At 36.6% G+C, this 16,337-nt stretch overlaps 1 protein-coding gene across 3 annotated transcripts in view; it reads right to left on the reverse strand.

Moving 5' to 3' along the window:
* Positions 1–16,337, reverse strand: part of LOC111502182 (glypican dally-like) — a 46,763-nt gene that overhangs the window by 6,566 nt on the left and 23,860 nt on the right. For 2 of the 3 annotated variants that reach the window (XM_074186808.1, XM_074186810.1), the window contains exon 2: positions 671–814. In XM_074186808.1, the coding sequence (XP_074042909.1) occupies positions 671–814 (144 nt within the window). Of the gene's footprint in view, positions 1–670; positions 815–911; positions 1,196–16,337 lie in introns of those variants that run through there. The other variant, XM_074186809.1, reaches the window with a different exon arrangement.

Raw genomic sequence — 16,337 nt, forward strand, 5'->3', positions numbered from 1 at the left:
GCTCACAAGATCAAATAAGTATTCTTAGATTTTTACATATTGAGAGTGTATTCGATAACCAGGCTTCAACATCACTTATGTAGGTATCAAAGAGAAGAAGGATATATGTACGGGGATAAACTCTTGCCTAAAAAAAGCAGTAGTGAAAGGGACAGCAAGGGAGAGGTCTAGTTCTACTGTTATGGAACTTTGCACTGGTTGAGTTACTACACATCTTTTGAATAACAGTGAATATAAAAGCTAAGTCATCTTAGTCCAGGAACAACACCCTTCACAAAGTCATAGGTAGAAAGCAATAATTTCTTATTGAATGATTGATATCACGCTTTCTGGAAATAAAAAAGTATACCTCTACGTTCCTTTCCGAGACCACTGTTGTATGTCATTTAAACATCCCAGTTGCCCAAATATCCTCATCTCGTTAAAATCCAAAGTTACCCAGATATCTGTTCACAAATTTACATGCAGTTTGATGGAATTACCTAGTAGAAACTTGTCGTCAAAAAATAAAAGCCCTTGATTCCCTAACATAAGAAATACTACTCGTCCAGGAATCATGTCTACTGATCTGTGACCAGAATCCTACCTTGTCTATACCTGTACATATATTAGTGTACATAACCTTCATAATTTGTCGTATCATTATGATCGATTATTATATTTGACTTACCATCGAATTTCCTCGCTCTCGTGTCTAGTATCGACGATATTTTAGATATCGAACCCCTAATATATTTATCTACTGATAATTGATTTTGTTTGTATGCTTCTTTTTCTAATTCTTTCGTACAGCAGGATTCCCCGCACATGTCCCCTGTAACAAAATATATCGGAATTAGTATAGATACAGAGAAAACACAAAGGAAAATCATTTATCATTCATTACAAAAGTTAAACATGGAACTATGTACTTGTGATGCACTCCCTCTTCAAGAGGAAAAAGCAGTTCAATCTTCCTCTTGAAGATGATCACTTGGTGATCGAAACATGTGTCGAGGTGTTGAAAATAACGTTGTTGGTATAAAACTCCAGTCATTTTCTTGGAACTGTGTAATGGGCTGAGCAAAAATATACGTTACTAATGATTTATGTTGGGAAATAATTGATATACAAATATGAATTCAAAAACCCAAAGAAAACTAAAAATTTGGTCGAGGTGTATGCTATACAGATCAAAATGTTAAAAAACTCCGATTACAGTATGGTTGGTTAACAGTTAATGGAACTATATGATCCATCCTGCTCATAGAACTGAACAGGATCCACAGAACTCAAGCATTCTATTCATAGAAGCGCACATCAAATGACACTACTTGTCAATGTCAAGTCGACGTTTCACTGTGACACTTGACTTCGTGGTAGTGACAAAATATACTTCCAAATATCAAACTTTTATCAGCAGAGAAAACTCATCTGGAGTCATACTGATCGATAGTTTTTTTTTCATTATTTTTGCAAGATATTTTTTCGGTAATTCTGGAGATTCTCAATACGGCCCTGAACAGTGTCCAACTCGGCTATAGCGCCTTGATCAAAGCGAATCGGTTATTTAGTGAATAATATACAAGTCGAGCGAGTTTTCAGAAGCCGATGTATATAATGGAATATAGGTGTGTTCGCATAAGATCTTGCTGGTATCATCTCGAGAAAAATGTCGGCTTGCTCTCCCTGCGAAGCGCTAAAAATGACTTCGTTACTAATGACATATTGGCGCTGAGCCGAATATCAGATAAATGTACGGTGTGGAGAATGCACTTTTCTTCGATAAGGCCAAACTTATTCAATATAAACAGATTATAAGTAATACAAAATGAAATTATGAAAAACAACAATAATTAATTGGCGCTCCAGGGCGGTAAAAGATACAAACTAGCCTAGTATTCGTATATAAGGGTGTTACGATCCTTGACAATGAGGTACTTTAGGTAAGGGGAAATCAATGACCCTCCAATGACGTCACGGATTTCTTTGGGAGTGAAAAATTTCCAATTAGTATCGGTTAGCATTATTTGATTACGTTCGAACCATATCCTAAAAATACAATTATAAGATTGTTTGTGAAATGTCTTTCCTAATGTTTAAATTAATTAGTCATTAACTTAGTTATTAGGTAGATTGAAAATTCATATAATTTAAAGTCAAATAAATGAACACAAAACAAGTAACTATGCGTCCTGGACACAGAACACCTGTAGTTAGGGTGTTCTGTGTCCTGGAGTTTGCAGGTCTGTTCGTTTGTACAAAAAGTGTAACAAAGAATAACTCAAGTGACATATTCTCAAGAAATGTAATTTCGAGAGCTTGAAATGTGAAACAATATTAAATGAAAACATGCCCTGTCGTCTACAAGAAATCATAAAATGTTTTCATTCCGATGAAACCGTGAATTACGGTCCATCTGCCGTTACGGTACGCTGGCAACGTTATTTGATTTAGCTGATGAAATTAGTGAGCCGCCAAAGAACAATAAAGGCAAATATTGACGGTAGCAGATCTCTTGTAAAAGCACCGGCGCTCTTAATAAGTGAAAGATTAACAGAAAAACAAACGCCACGGGGGGATAAGATAAAGCCTTCATCGAAATGTGGCGTTATAAAAGGCGGTATCGTCTTCAATTCTCAAAGGACTGTGAAATGGCCGTTGAACGACCTCGGAGATAATTCTATTAATTCCCCTAAGAAATCGTCATCTGAATGTAAATAGTAACCCAGAGATTGTAAACATACAGATCCGTATCGGCAAAATAATAAGTTAACTAAAGTTGTATTGAATTGGCACCGAAAAACGACCGTTTATGAACACAAATGTACGAAAGAGTAAGTGAAAATCGACGAAATTATAAAAAAAATTCATAGTGTTTAGGTTTATCAAGCATTCATCAATTCGGCAACTCTGCTAATTGTGAAAAACTTGGGAGGTTATGTAAATCATGCACCTACGAGAATGTTGAACACTGAAAATATAATTTAAACAGTAGAAAATATATTTTATAGACTCATCAACGTTTCTCAAGTACCTATGACGTTCAGGTTATAGAACCCACTCTGTTGTATCGCTCTGTCGGCCACTCTGTTGTATTCCCGAATTAGCAAAACTGTTTTGCATCTGGCAGGCTGGATAGAAAAATCATCGGGTATCATGAGGACATGAAAGATAAATAAAAACTTGAGTTTAACATTTGGAGCATTTTGATATTGGACCATAATTTTTCATAAAAATATACGTGATGGGTAGTGTACCAGGGTGGTCCCAGAAGTACCTGACCTTATCTAGAGATGGCGGTAGTTGTTTGAAAAATATCACTGTATTAAAAGTACACAATGTATACAGCTTGAAGACCCTGAGTTGTTCAGTATTTGAGTGGATAGTGAACTCAAAAGGGAGTCCACCATGAAATAAATAAATAAAAAAGGTAAGATCTCGTTAGTCCTTAGCTCGCACAAGTTTCTCAACTTCTGGGAGTTGTCGTTCGTATGGGGGCGACAGCTGATTAATATATTTTAAATAGATTTTGTTTTAAACAGCCGCATGATCAAAATTAACGATTTGAAGTTTGAATTGCTATCTCATGCACCATATTCGCCTGATTTAGGCCCCTCGGATTATTGTCTGTTCTCAAACTTGAAAAGAAGTAAAGTTGGCAGTTAATGGCTATTTTGAGGAGCCATTGCCATCGAACTTATTGAATGTCACTGGGAAAAGTCTATAGAGCTTCAAAGAGATTATGTTGAAAAATAAATCCAGTTTTTTTCCGAAATTATCACGTACCATGGCAATCATCTCTGGAACTCCGGAAGCGTTGAGACCTTACGAAGAATTTGCATTCCACAAAGCGGTCAACCGCAGGCGATATCTCAAACGGCCGTGTACTCGATAAGAAGTTGGCAAAACCCTGCGAAATTTCTATATCGAGTTTCAGACATCTCCGGCATATATGGATAAAGCCGTAACTTTTAATTCTGCCTGGAGACGCCAATAAAGTCGCTGCGGGAAGAATGCAATCTCATTAAAACCAGCTTTTTCTTTTTTCGTTGTCGTTTTATTTTTTAACGGCATATTGCAACTTCTCGCGTCCCTCTTGCAGATACAAGGCGGCAGACAGAAAGGCTGATGACTCTCGAACATCGGCGAGTGTATGAAAGTTCTGTAACTGTTGATGAAATACATGCTAGTTTTGATTTATTTTTGCGGATCCTCATACAGAGTTTATTGTTTTTTATCCGTTATTGAATAAACTGTTTTCACCTAAGGGAGTTTTCATACATTCCAATACAAAGTTACAGACCATTTTTCAATACCATCAAAACATTTCTTTTACTTTCCAATGCCTAAGTAATGTTGACATTTTTGTGTTTGTTAACTATTAGACTGGAGAAATTATAGAAACATGTTCAAACAGGTGAATTGGCACATACAAAAAGTGAGGTTACACAAAATAAGCCACCAAAAACATGCAGTATTACGTCTCCTGTCAATAGTTTTTCCACACACATATTTGGAATAATATTCAACCAAGGTCGAATAGTTTGCAATTTTCAAGAGTTCGATTTGGCTAAACAAACACCAACCTTGTAAGAACAACTTCAAAGATATTAATAGAAGGCAAACGCATTAATCGGATTCCTTCATCAGCAATGTAGATTACCAGACGCGAATAATGATTATTAATATGTGGTGAGGGAATAAACTGACTTGCAAATATCGAGAATTCGTTTCCATCAACAAAGTTAGCATAAAGTATTGAAGTATAGTTTACTTCAAGGGTGTGATATGTATCGGGATTCGATTCATGAACAAATACTACTCTGTTCAAAAAATACAAGTGAATTTTAATTTTTCTCGAAATATATCTATTTATTCATCACTCTCTATGTTGTCCCCTTCAAAGGGGGACACCAACTTGTAGAAAAAAAAATAGTCCACTAGTTCATCGGATTCTCCAACTTCTTCAACTCTACCGAGGTAATAAAGCAAACATTTTTGAAATGTTTTCCAACGCTTACAATAAAAATTTGCATAAAAATCCGTAAAAATCATCCCGGGGGTGTCGTGCTTAGAAATAACCTGGCGCCACCGCCCCAAAATCTATTGTGACCGGGTAAAGAAACAAAACGGTTCGGCAATATATATCATTATATTAAATTTAGAGCCATAAACCATCCTCCGAATTATGTCGGACACTTTTCTACCTGTGATTTGCTATCGGGATCACACACTCTAAGCAAACCGAGATCGTCGCTCACTTTTGTTGGTTCGAGAAACCGATAAGAACTAATGAAAAGGTACCGCTCAATTATCGGTTTCCGAATTCCTTGTGAAGGCAGCGATTCTTCTGAAGGGGTGAATGCCTACCTGTAAAGACAATAATGGTTGTATACCGCTGTGAAAAAATAAAACACTTACATGTGACGCCCTTCTTATTGAATAATGAAAGGCCCCGTGAGTAAAGATTCATTACTAACGTTAGTCCTCAGTTTCTCGTTACAGAATTCTCTCGATGAGCCTGTGTTATTTGTGTTATTCTAGAATGATAATAGAGTCCATCTCTGTGTACAAACAATTATACTTTTATCTCATTCGATGATACAGAAGTACTCGATGAAACTCCCCGGAAAACAGCTTTCACACGGAGTTCAATTCATTTATTTGGAGACAAAATCCCTACTCAACTGTTCCTCCACTCCATATTGTGTCTACCCCATTTTTAGTCCACATCAGGACTCAACAAGGAGCTGGAAGAAATTGATATTCTAGAAATACTACCTCATAAAAACTACTACCTTGCTTTCATCAATATTCAACTGGATTACTTCATTTTTCTGTGGCTCTTAATGAAACATTTACTTGTCCTAATATACCTTTCATTTGAGATACTAAAATGAATATTTGCTGCAAATGGAGTATCATTAAAACGCCCCAAAAATGGGGGGATGACCATGACATTTTCAGGGAAATTTCCAATGGTTTTAAAGTCTAAATATGTCCTCATCACAAACTTGACGTGCTTTTGGATTTTTGAAGTTCTGTCTTGCCTAAGTGACTGATTATTCTATGGCATGCATGCCAAAACTCTTCTTCCCTTTTTGCATTGTTTATGTTTTGTCTCGAAAGCGCCGCCTCTAACCATAAGTTAACATAATCACTTTATTTTTATTGTCTGCTACAAGTCGATAAGGCGGGTCAAATCATGTTGTTTGAAAACAATTAGAAGAGGTTAGGGACCCTCGCCATTATCGTTATGTCGCAATAAAATCGATACTTTCGTTAGATGCGGCCTTGTCTATTTGGGATCTTTTGAGCCTTACGTGACTCTTTACGATTACGATCTCGGTTTGCGAAAAACTCCTTCGAGATGCATTCTATTTCAGTTAGCATATTACTACTATGTTAAAAAAGGGGTAAATTGAGTTTCGGAAAGGGAACAAAATCCACCGGAGCCATATCAGGTGAAAACGGTGGCTATTCGATAAGATGTATTGAGTTTTTAGCCAAATAATCGTTCACAATGCCTAGTCTTGTGAGATGGTGTTTTATCGTGTGTGAGATATCGATGATATTTCACAGAAACTTTGTTTTATTTAAATTGAAAGATAGGTGCAGTGTTAATTTTATTTGTATTCAGCTATTACTTATTATCAAGATTTTATGTTTAGATAGTAAGGCATATCTTTATAATTATCAATGAAAATCCGTTCCTGTTATTGTTATCCAGCGATGATTTATTTCAAAACGATTGATTGCAAGTTCTGTATTTTTTCATCAATGGCTTTGTTGTCTAGATAACAGTTACACCAGATGAGATATCCGTTGAATAAAAAATCCTAATCACTAATAACATTATCTATAAACAGTTGCACCCACAAACACTCTTGAATATTTTTAGAAACCGTTCCTAAACAATCCCAACGTTCTTAGGCAAGACTTTAAATTAAAATAAATGAATAAAAACCATTGTTTCAGTGACAGCGGGGCCGTAATGTCGTCGATGAATATTTATGAGTTTTCTTCAAGTAGGAATATTTGAATTTTAATATTCATTCATGCGAAGCGTTCAGATGAATAGTTACTCAAAACAAACAATGAACAGCACTGGAGGACATCGAACTGAGGATGGGAGATATACACGAAGATAAAAAATGTTTACCATCTGTTCAACATGCAGAGATGCAGGTGATGATTGTTTCTTAGAGGCATGTTAACAAAAACTGGCAGATATTCTGTGTGCGAAATTTCTACAGCAACCGAAATGTGTTTTTTCAGGGACTATGTGGCTAAAAATAACTATTTATCACTGGTAGGTATGTCGATGGCAAATATGAAAATATATCTTCGTAGTCATCGAGTTATTCTTTGCAGTTTGCTGTTACAGTTTTCATTATTGATAACAGTTTCACAATAGTTTTTTATTTTCATAGTTCTTATAACTGTTCACAGTTTTCTCTATGAATACGTTTTTTTTGGAGAGCATATGCTTTTTTTCTAAGTTGGTTACTCTTATATTTGTCATTAGTGTCAGCTGTCATCAGTAGATGATGTTTGTATTATCCATTTCTGAGTTTTATTTGTTGTTTGACTTCGTAATTCTAATTGTATTTATTTTATCATCCATATCACTAGATATTTTCTTTGCAACACATATATTTTTTCTGAGTTGGCTACTCTGTGTGTGTGTCATTAGTGTCAGTTGTCATATGTAGTTGAAGTTTATATAGTTCATATATTGGATAACGTTGAACAATTAACAATTCAGTTTTTGTAGCAGTTCTCTTCATCATCCCAACAACCAAAAATGTCAAACTTGTCCACCTTGTCCTCTTTCATTAATTCAATTATTACCAATGTTATCATTCATCAGTTTCTCAATTTTGAAATACATTTGTACCGTTCTTGGATGCTTATATTAACATCTCAGACTTGTTTTGAATATGTCTTCAGCCTCTTGTACCACAAAAAACTATTACAACAAAGCATTGTCGTCAATTCTAGCAATAATGTCTAACAAACTTAAACCATTACAAAATTTTTATGTTTGTTTTGAGGTTAAGGGGCGATAAAAAATAATCCTATCTAATTTATTACTGGAAATAATTTGACAGCCACTGATTGATAACGTCTCAATCCAAATTAGGAAGCATAGGGAGTTAGTTATCAATAAAGTTCGTTTTTATGGGGCCATTTGTTTTGACACGTGTGATTTGGAACAGCCATTTCGTATGATTTACACCTTCTTAGAGGGGAATATTTTTAGAATATTTTTCAATGACGTTTGATAGGCTGATCGTTCATTGTTCGTGTTTCTTTCTAGTTGTCGATTGGAATTGCAAATCGTGACGCGATAGTTGTTGTTCAGGGAATTGGTTCACGTGTTGTCTAGACTGAAAATACTATATCGATTTGGTAATTGATAAGCCTCTGAATGCTTTATACCGCTGTTCCGCTGTACCGGAGTTCTTCGAAAGTGCTTTAAACTCTATTCGTATTTTCTACGTTAATGGTATTCATTTTTGGATATTAATTCAGTTTTTGTTCAACACTGTTCATAACATTATAAAAACGTCGATACAATAAAAAAAACTGCAGTGGTAGTGATGCGGAACTGGATATATGACTTGTCGACCAAACCCACAAAATAAAAAAAGAAGAAGTGACCGACATCTAGGTTCCACAATCCGAATGTTAAACTCAAGGAAAACATTCCTTACTGCCAAACGAAACCAACTACCATTCATATGCTAGTTGTATCATTCATATATTGCCATTAGTTTTCAACTAATTTACCATTTTCATGAATCAGACTGCTTGACTTTCTGATTTTTCCCCTTTAATGAGCATCTGCGTGTACATTCAAATAAATATTCATGTTGTAATTTGAATCCTTGACTACTTTAACGAATCTATTTCGAAACTGTTCATGAAATTATAAAAACGTCAAAACAGTTGAAAGACTTCAACAAAAATGTTCAGTGGTAGTGATGAGGAACTGGATATATGGTTTATAGGTCAAACCCACAAAATAAAAAAGAAGAAGTGGCAAACATCTACGTTCCACAATTCGAATGTTAAACTCAAGGAAAACATTCCTTATTGTAAAACGAAACCAACTATCATCCTTACAATAAGTGTTCAATATTCTCAACATAATGACAGGTGACAAATATGATGACCGCTTGATTTGCCAAGTTGTCAAAGTATACCTCTAATGAGTGGGAAATTGCATACAGAACGTATACTTCAGATCATAGAACACTCAACAAAGATAAACTTACGAAAAGGGTTATTAGAGAAACTGTTTTTGAATGACAACAAAGGCGCGTGATAACATATTGCGTCATCGGTTATCTCCAAAAATACCTTCGTAAAGCTCACCAACAATTACCTGTGTCACCCGCCGTTCTTCCACTCGTAATGCCCTCTCGGTTGTTTGCCCAGGGGATTATCTCGGTAGGCGTCCTAGTATGCCTAATTTGTTATCGCGACTTTCTGGGAATGCCGGATTCCTCTGCAACGTGAACTCGACCGTCAATGGGTCGATGTCTGGCCATTGAATACCTTCCCCTTCCCAGTGAAAGGAATGCGAGGTGTCCGAGCTCACTGGCGCACCTTCAGCAAAATTAAGTGCTCGTTTTCGGTAGTTTCAATCTTTTGTTCGACATTCGGTCTGGCAATAAAAGACAGCTCCATTGTAATTTCGCTGTGCCTATTTTTCAACGGATGTTCAAATCGCTCACGCTTCGAAATTGAAATAACTTTCCTGTGTTATTCCTCAGGGTTCAATTTTGGGGCCATTTTTTGTATTGTGAGGGGACTTGTTGCCTAGTTAGCAAGAATAATTGAGGAAATCGCTGCATTGCTGAATGCAGAATCGTCTTATAGAAAATTTCATCAAGTTTCCTTAAGGAAAAGCGAATTATTTTTTATTTGCGAATGAGAAAAATGTCTCATTATTTTGAGAGAAAAATAGTTTAAACCCTTATTGAATGAATAAGCAGACTCTCTAGACATTGCCAAAGCAAGTAACGTTCCAGAACTTTTAAGAGATACCCAAGTTCTTGCTGAATTTCATTCGAAAATTGTAGTCAACCAAAACTTACGGAAAAGTTGGTTTTGAATTGATGTACTCCTAACGCCAGCACCCCCTGTATCTTTAGAGCCATCGCCATAGTTCGATAGCTTTGTGAAGTGTTCGCAAAATTATTTATTGCTCATTCGCCTAGCTTCCTACTAAAATAAGTAATCACATCACAAATCTTTGAATTTTCATTAGGTTATTCTTCACGGTTATTCATGCCATGTGTACTAGCTTTCCATCTCCAACCCACTGCTCTAGTGATTGGCAAACCCTTGGGATTAACGGTCTAGGATGATGTCTAGATATTTAACTTCCATATAAATACCAGAAGTCCTTTTTGAAGTTATCTTTCGTGTAACGGGGCTGGAAAAACAACTGCCAGGGACTTGAACTGCTGAAAAATAAAGTCTCTAGTCCGCATTTCATTTGTACATATGTATACCAACTGCAAAAGCGTCAAATTTTCTGCCCGAGCCAAATTCCCTTCCAGGAATTGGATGCCTATCAAAAAATACAGCTCTCTTTCTCATCTTCTGTGTAGCTATCGTCTGGTGTCCCAGATGCTACTATTACCTCAGTTTTTTCTTTAGAGATAATAGTTTTAACAAGTATTAAAGACCTAAAATGTGTTTGAAGTTGTATATCACTACTAGAGTATTTTTCAACAGTCCAAACGATCATATACATGGGCCATTCGACTTAGAATTGAAATAAAGATATGGCAATTCGCGATCCCTATCGCCTAGCTTAACCTCCGCCTCTGGGAACGCACCGGGCAGGTGTTAATTCGCCCGAGGGTGCAACATAACCCATCAATGTTATCTCTTCAATGCGTTCATTGTTCCCCAACAATGTCTTAATGCTGATACGGTTTTGTGTGTCCCACGAGAGATAATTATGCGCATTTTAAATTGGTATATCAATTAATAATTTCATGTGGTCGCAAGGGACGCGTTATTTATGACCCACCTGTGTGTTTGTGTGTGTTCTCCATGCACCACTACGTATATTAATGGCCCTTGTCAGACGAATGAGTTTATGGTATTTATGTTTGATTATGAGGATGAGTGTCACAAGGGAATGTTGTGGTGGTACCGTGTTTCCAAGTATATCATGGGAGAAAGTTTTTTGTGACCGTCAGGCATTTTTTATAAACTTGAAAAGTGGTGAAATTAGAGGTTTGATGTGTGCCTACTTCATGACAAGATTGAAGAGCTGTGGAATGAAAAGTTGGGTAGCTTTGATAATTTGAAGATTCTTACACTTTTATATGAAAATCCATAAGTCAACAGGCCAAAAATCACGACGATTTGGGGGGTTGGCTCGAAGTGTTGAGACAAATTGAATCTAGAAGTATATTATTAGTGAGTAGGTTTTTCTAAGGACATGACAGACATAAGAAGTAAAACTTACACAAGGCAGGGGCGTTTCCTCACTTTGAATATATTCCCTCATTTCAATTTATCAATGTATTTGAATCCTATATTTCTGAATGGCTTGTATATATATATATATATATATATATATATATATATATATATATATATATATATATATATATATATATATATATATACGTCCTATCAACCAACGCCTGGTCCTTCTTTTCGTTTTATATCAAGAAGGAAGCTGACCAAAGTTATGTGTTGCCTGGAAGTCTGTTCCGAATTTGGTTGCTTCTGATGAATCTAGGCATTCTGGATGCAGTTTATTTTGGTTCTCTTTCATAAGCATATATCCTATTTTGATCCAACCCAAATAGAAGAAGTAGAGACGTATCCACTATTTTTTACACGGACCGAGGCCCCACGTTGGGCGCCGCACACTGGATTGTTTTCAGACATAAGTCTCTCGTATGAGGCCCTATGGCCTCTATAATTGGAGTTTTAAGTCAAGTTACATTGGTCTGAATTGAGAAATTGCAAGCAAAAAATAAAATTCATCAAAAAAAATCAGCAAAGAATCTAAACGTCTGTCGATTGCTCTCATCATGCAAAGTATTTGCAAATATCGTAGTTAATCACGTGCCGACAATAAAAAGCGCCATTTTCAGAAAGGCGACGTTTCCGAGTCGACTTGAACCCGACAAAAAAGTCGCACGCTTTGTACAATCTGCATAAATCCGCGATAGCATCGCAGCGGCATTGATTATTTCAAGCGGGGCGTTGCGACATGCTTTCCGGCTTCATATTTTCCGAATACTCCTCGCAATAAAATCGTAATAATAGCATGTAAAACGGAGAGGTTATTAAATAAAATTGTACGAGTACATTGATATTAACGATTTAGTGGATTTTGTCACGCAAAGCAAGTCATTTCTATATAGTTCGGATGTAATAATTACCATTCAAACAATGTCTGGTCGCCCATCTAGACAATTCTCAATGTCTGTATAAAAATGTAACGTTTTTGAGTCACTTACAAGTGGTATACTTTTCACAGCAACTGATGAGAAACACCTTTGATAGAACTTCAATTAAAATAATACACTGAACTTCTACTGTAACACCCTTATATTCCAAACAGCAACCGACTAACGCAAAACATTCAACGAACTGTACTATCAAGGAGCAAACATTAATGAGTCAATAATAATTCCTATTTTCCCATCACATAACCTATAAATACTCAACCTGTCAAAAAGAACAATGTGTCGAAAATGTCTCATCGAATTCCTATTGACAGCCATCATTTGCCTCCATCGTTGCCGTCGACACTGATGCCAGTTCACACAAACAACCTGAGATGCTCATAAGGCTGATTGAATTGCTAATTTTGATGACTTTGAATGTATGGAAGCATTCAAATTAGAAAAATAGAAGCAAGATTTCTCCTATTTCCTATTTCTGTATCAGTAACACGTGTCGAGTAAAGAAACTGACATTAGTTGGACGTTTAACGGACATTTCAAGCCTCAAACTGGAATACAAACATACGTCCAGCATTTAACGGCAGAAAATCTAATTATTTTCGCCATTTCCGTTTCCACAGGGCCGACTGTAGTAATAGTTTTATACTCGGTTTATGATCGATTTTTATTGCAAAACCCGAGAGGCTCCAGTGTTGAATTACTCTTGACGAGTTCTTTTCCTGATTTTATAAATTACGAGAACTGAAATGTGAAAAAATTTCATTCAGTAATTTCTCACCTCGTAATTCGGACAAATTTGTTTCAACTACTCTGATTCAGACTCAGATTCGTTACAGAAGTTTGTTTCGTAGAACACAAGAAAAAAAAAAGCGAAATGGAGTATTCGAACCGCAACCAAAAATCGAATCGATAAAATTACAAAAAAAAAGAAACAAATATGAGAAACTAAGAGATGAACATGTTTCGATGGCCTCTTAATCTTTTTCATTACATTTTGATTCTTTGAAAGGAACTGTAAACAAAACGCAAAGAAACAAAGAATATTATTTTCAACACAGTACGTATTGTTGGCTTACAACTCCGTTTACAAGTTTGAACGTTCAACACTGTTTTTTTAGATCAAAACTTGTCCAATCACAAACAAATTCGATGTATTAATGCGAAACCTTCTTTCCCTTGCAATTATGCCTTGCGGTACGTTTATGATGGCTTACCCTGTTCTCATAAATATCAAACTAGCCCTAGACCTCCATCCATTCATTAGATTCATCAATAGAATCCAATTAAAACTTGATTGAGTCGAGTACTATCACATCTCGCAAGATAAAAAGCCAGCCTTTGACACTCCCTGTTTATCATTATTAATCCGTCTCGAGGCGATCCTGTCGCTTGGAAAGGGTTATCGATAAATGGGCATTCTTCCTATATTTTCTATCTAAAAGAAACGAATGAGCAGCTACACAAGTGAACGTCATCGAGTATGAATGGCCTTTGACTTGTGAAGAGCCACTTAAAAATCTTGAAAGCCGTTAAAAGGTAAGTGTAAGATCCAACCCTGAATTGGTAGCGCCGCGCCGTTCAGGTAAAGTGTCTGTCCTTGTCTGGTACAGAATCGGGGCAATGTTGTCAGATGCATATATTCTTAAACAGGGAGAAATTGTTGACAGAGTTGGCATTCCTTTTAGGCAAAGTGAAAAACGAAAGTCATAGATGTATCTCTGAAATCAAGAATGTAATTTATGAACAAAATTTAGTTGGGACTGTAAAACCTCCATAAATCACCGGACAGAAGGGAATAGTGTAACTGTGAGGCTCAAATTATATGAGAAAATGGAAGAAGGAACCAATATTCCGTCCGAACTCGATCAAAATATATCGCTGGAATAAATTGAGAGGACTAAGACAAGCGAAAGGCTCAATAATTATAGCCTAGCACCAAATAAACCTGAACAGTTTTGAGGCTCACTTCTATACGGGTAGATCGGATAGTAACGAAATTGCTACTAGCGCAGCTATGTCGTTGAAACTGTAGATTACTTGCTTCATGATCATGCATGAGACCCAACTTTCTTGAAAGGATAACAATATTGCCTTGCGACATCAATCACAAGGCATTGATTGATTAAAAACTGATCAAATTTATAAGAAACCTCAGATATTCCTAGGTTCGAATGGATTGAGGTTATGTATAAAATCTTCCAATAGAGACTTTCGAACTTTGACAATTGGCGAATTTAGCGACGCAACTCGGGCCTGCACCCGGACAAAATTCAACGATTTAAAAAAATTATTGATTGTAACCAGTGATTTATCGGAGTTAAGTAGAAGTTTGTTCTTTTTAAACTTGTATAAAGTTCTTCATTACTAATTTTTATTTTGCTAGATTTTAAACCACTTTCGGGTACAGAGATTGAAGACGCATATATGAAGATCTCTTGACAGTACTGCAGATTTTTTCAAGAAGTTAGGTTGGCAACATTTCTGAAGAGAAAAACAAATGGATATTACGTAAAAACGCATTCTGTGAAACCGTAGGCGCCTCCGTTGTTATTTCGTCTTGGTAGAGAGATCGTTTCAAGATATTCGTCGTTTATATCAAAGACTTCGAGACGGCCCCATTGATTTATTCTCGGTTCGTCGTTTGGCAACCCTGCCGACCGCTCATCGTGGGAGAGTGGTTTCGGAAAGGCATGCGAAGAATGCGAATGTTTTAACGCTACCTTATTAGTTGTTATCAATCGATCCCTGTATAAAAACCACCGGTCGTCCATGAAGATAGCCGTAAAGAAGAAATGCGGTATGCAAATTTTCGAAATTAATCGATTCGACGGCACAACGTAGGCGTTGAAAAGGTGCCGTCTATTTCGATTAGTCGATACCTTTCGGAGACTAGTAAATCATCGAGATGGTAATTTACGTTATCGTCTTCGCTGTCATTAACTCAGTGACTAAAGTGAAGGACAACGAATTGTAATTCGATCCGATTCAATAGTGCTTTAATACCTTTTGATCGGTAGCTAAAGCTGTTAATCAAAACCACAAAATCCACAATTCCAACACTTACGCAAGCAGATGGTTCAACTGTAACAAAAGCCATAGAAAAAGCATTTGCGTATTGATCAGTATTATTAATGAATTATACTTTTGTGTGAATCAAAATGGATATTTACGTTTTCTCTCCAGTTCAACGAAAAATGTACTAGATGACGGGGATAAACGTTTTGTTTCTACTACATTTATTTGATACACAAGTTTGTCTTCTTCTTCTTCTTTTTCTCAGCGAATCCAAAAACGTCCTCGTTTTCCGTTACCTAAAGAGGCGGCATGAAAAGACCCGACGCTGATTATCCGCGAGAACACCTACATATGTCGCGGTGTCAGCGGCCATAATCTCTTTCTTTGGCTCTTTAGAAATCCGTTTCTCGTTCGAGTACATCTCGAGCGGGCTGATAAACGCTCTCAGTAGGCTGCGTCTTGACTTTCATCAGCACGGCTTTAATTACTCTCACGACTCACGCTTTGCCTTCGTCGCGTCGTCGCTTCGCAATTGTTTAAAACTTTCGCATTCACATATCTCTGAGATACGGTAAAGTACACACGATGTGTGCGGATCTCTCTGGAGAAATCCGAAACGTACGGAATGTTTCGGAAATGGTCAACGAGAGTTCTCTTTTGAAAAGTTGTTGTTCTTTCCTTTGGCGTCAACCAGCACATTATAAATACAACGTTAGACCTCCTGGTTCCATTCCTCTAAACCCCGGGCTCCCAATTTTATTTGGCCATGGAACCCTAATGTATCATACACTTTTTGACGGAACCATAGCTGGTTGCGACTCGAACAAACTAGGCTTCATGTCCGACAGTTGAATTGCGAAGATCCGTAGCTACATCCAGTCT

The sequence above is a fragment of the Leptinotarsa decemlineata genome, unplaced genomic scaffold (genome assembly GCF_025532065.1).
Source record: "Leptinotarsa decemlineata unplaced genomic scaffold, Ldec_3_MD MMD2_P_RNA_scaffold_5, whole genome shotgun sequence".
NCBI lineage: Eukaryota > Metazoa > Arthropoda > Insecta > Coleoptera > Chrysomelidae > Leptinotarsa > Leptinotarsa decemlineata.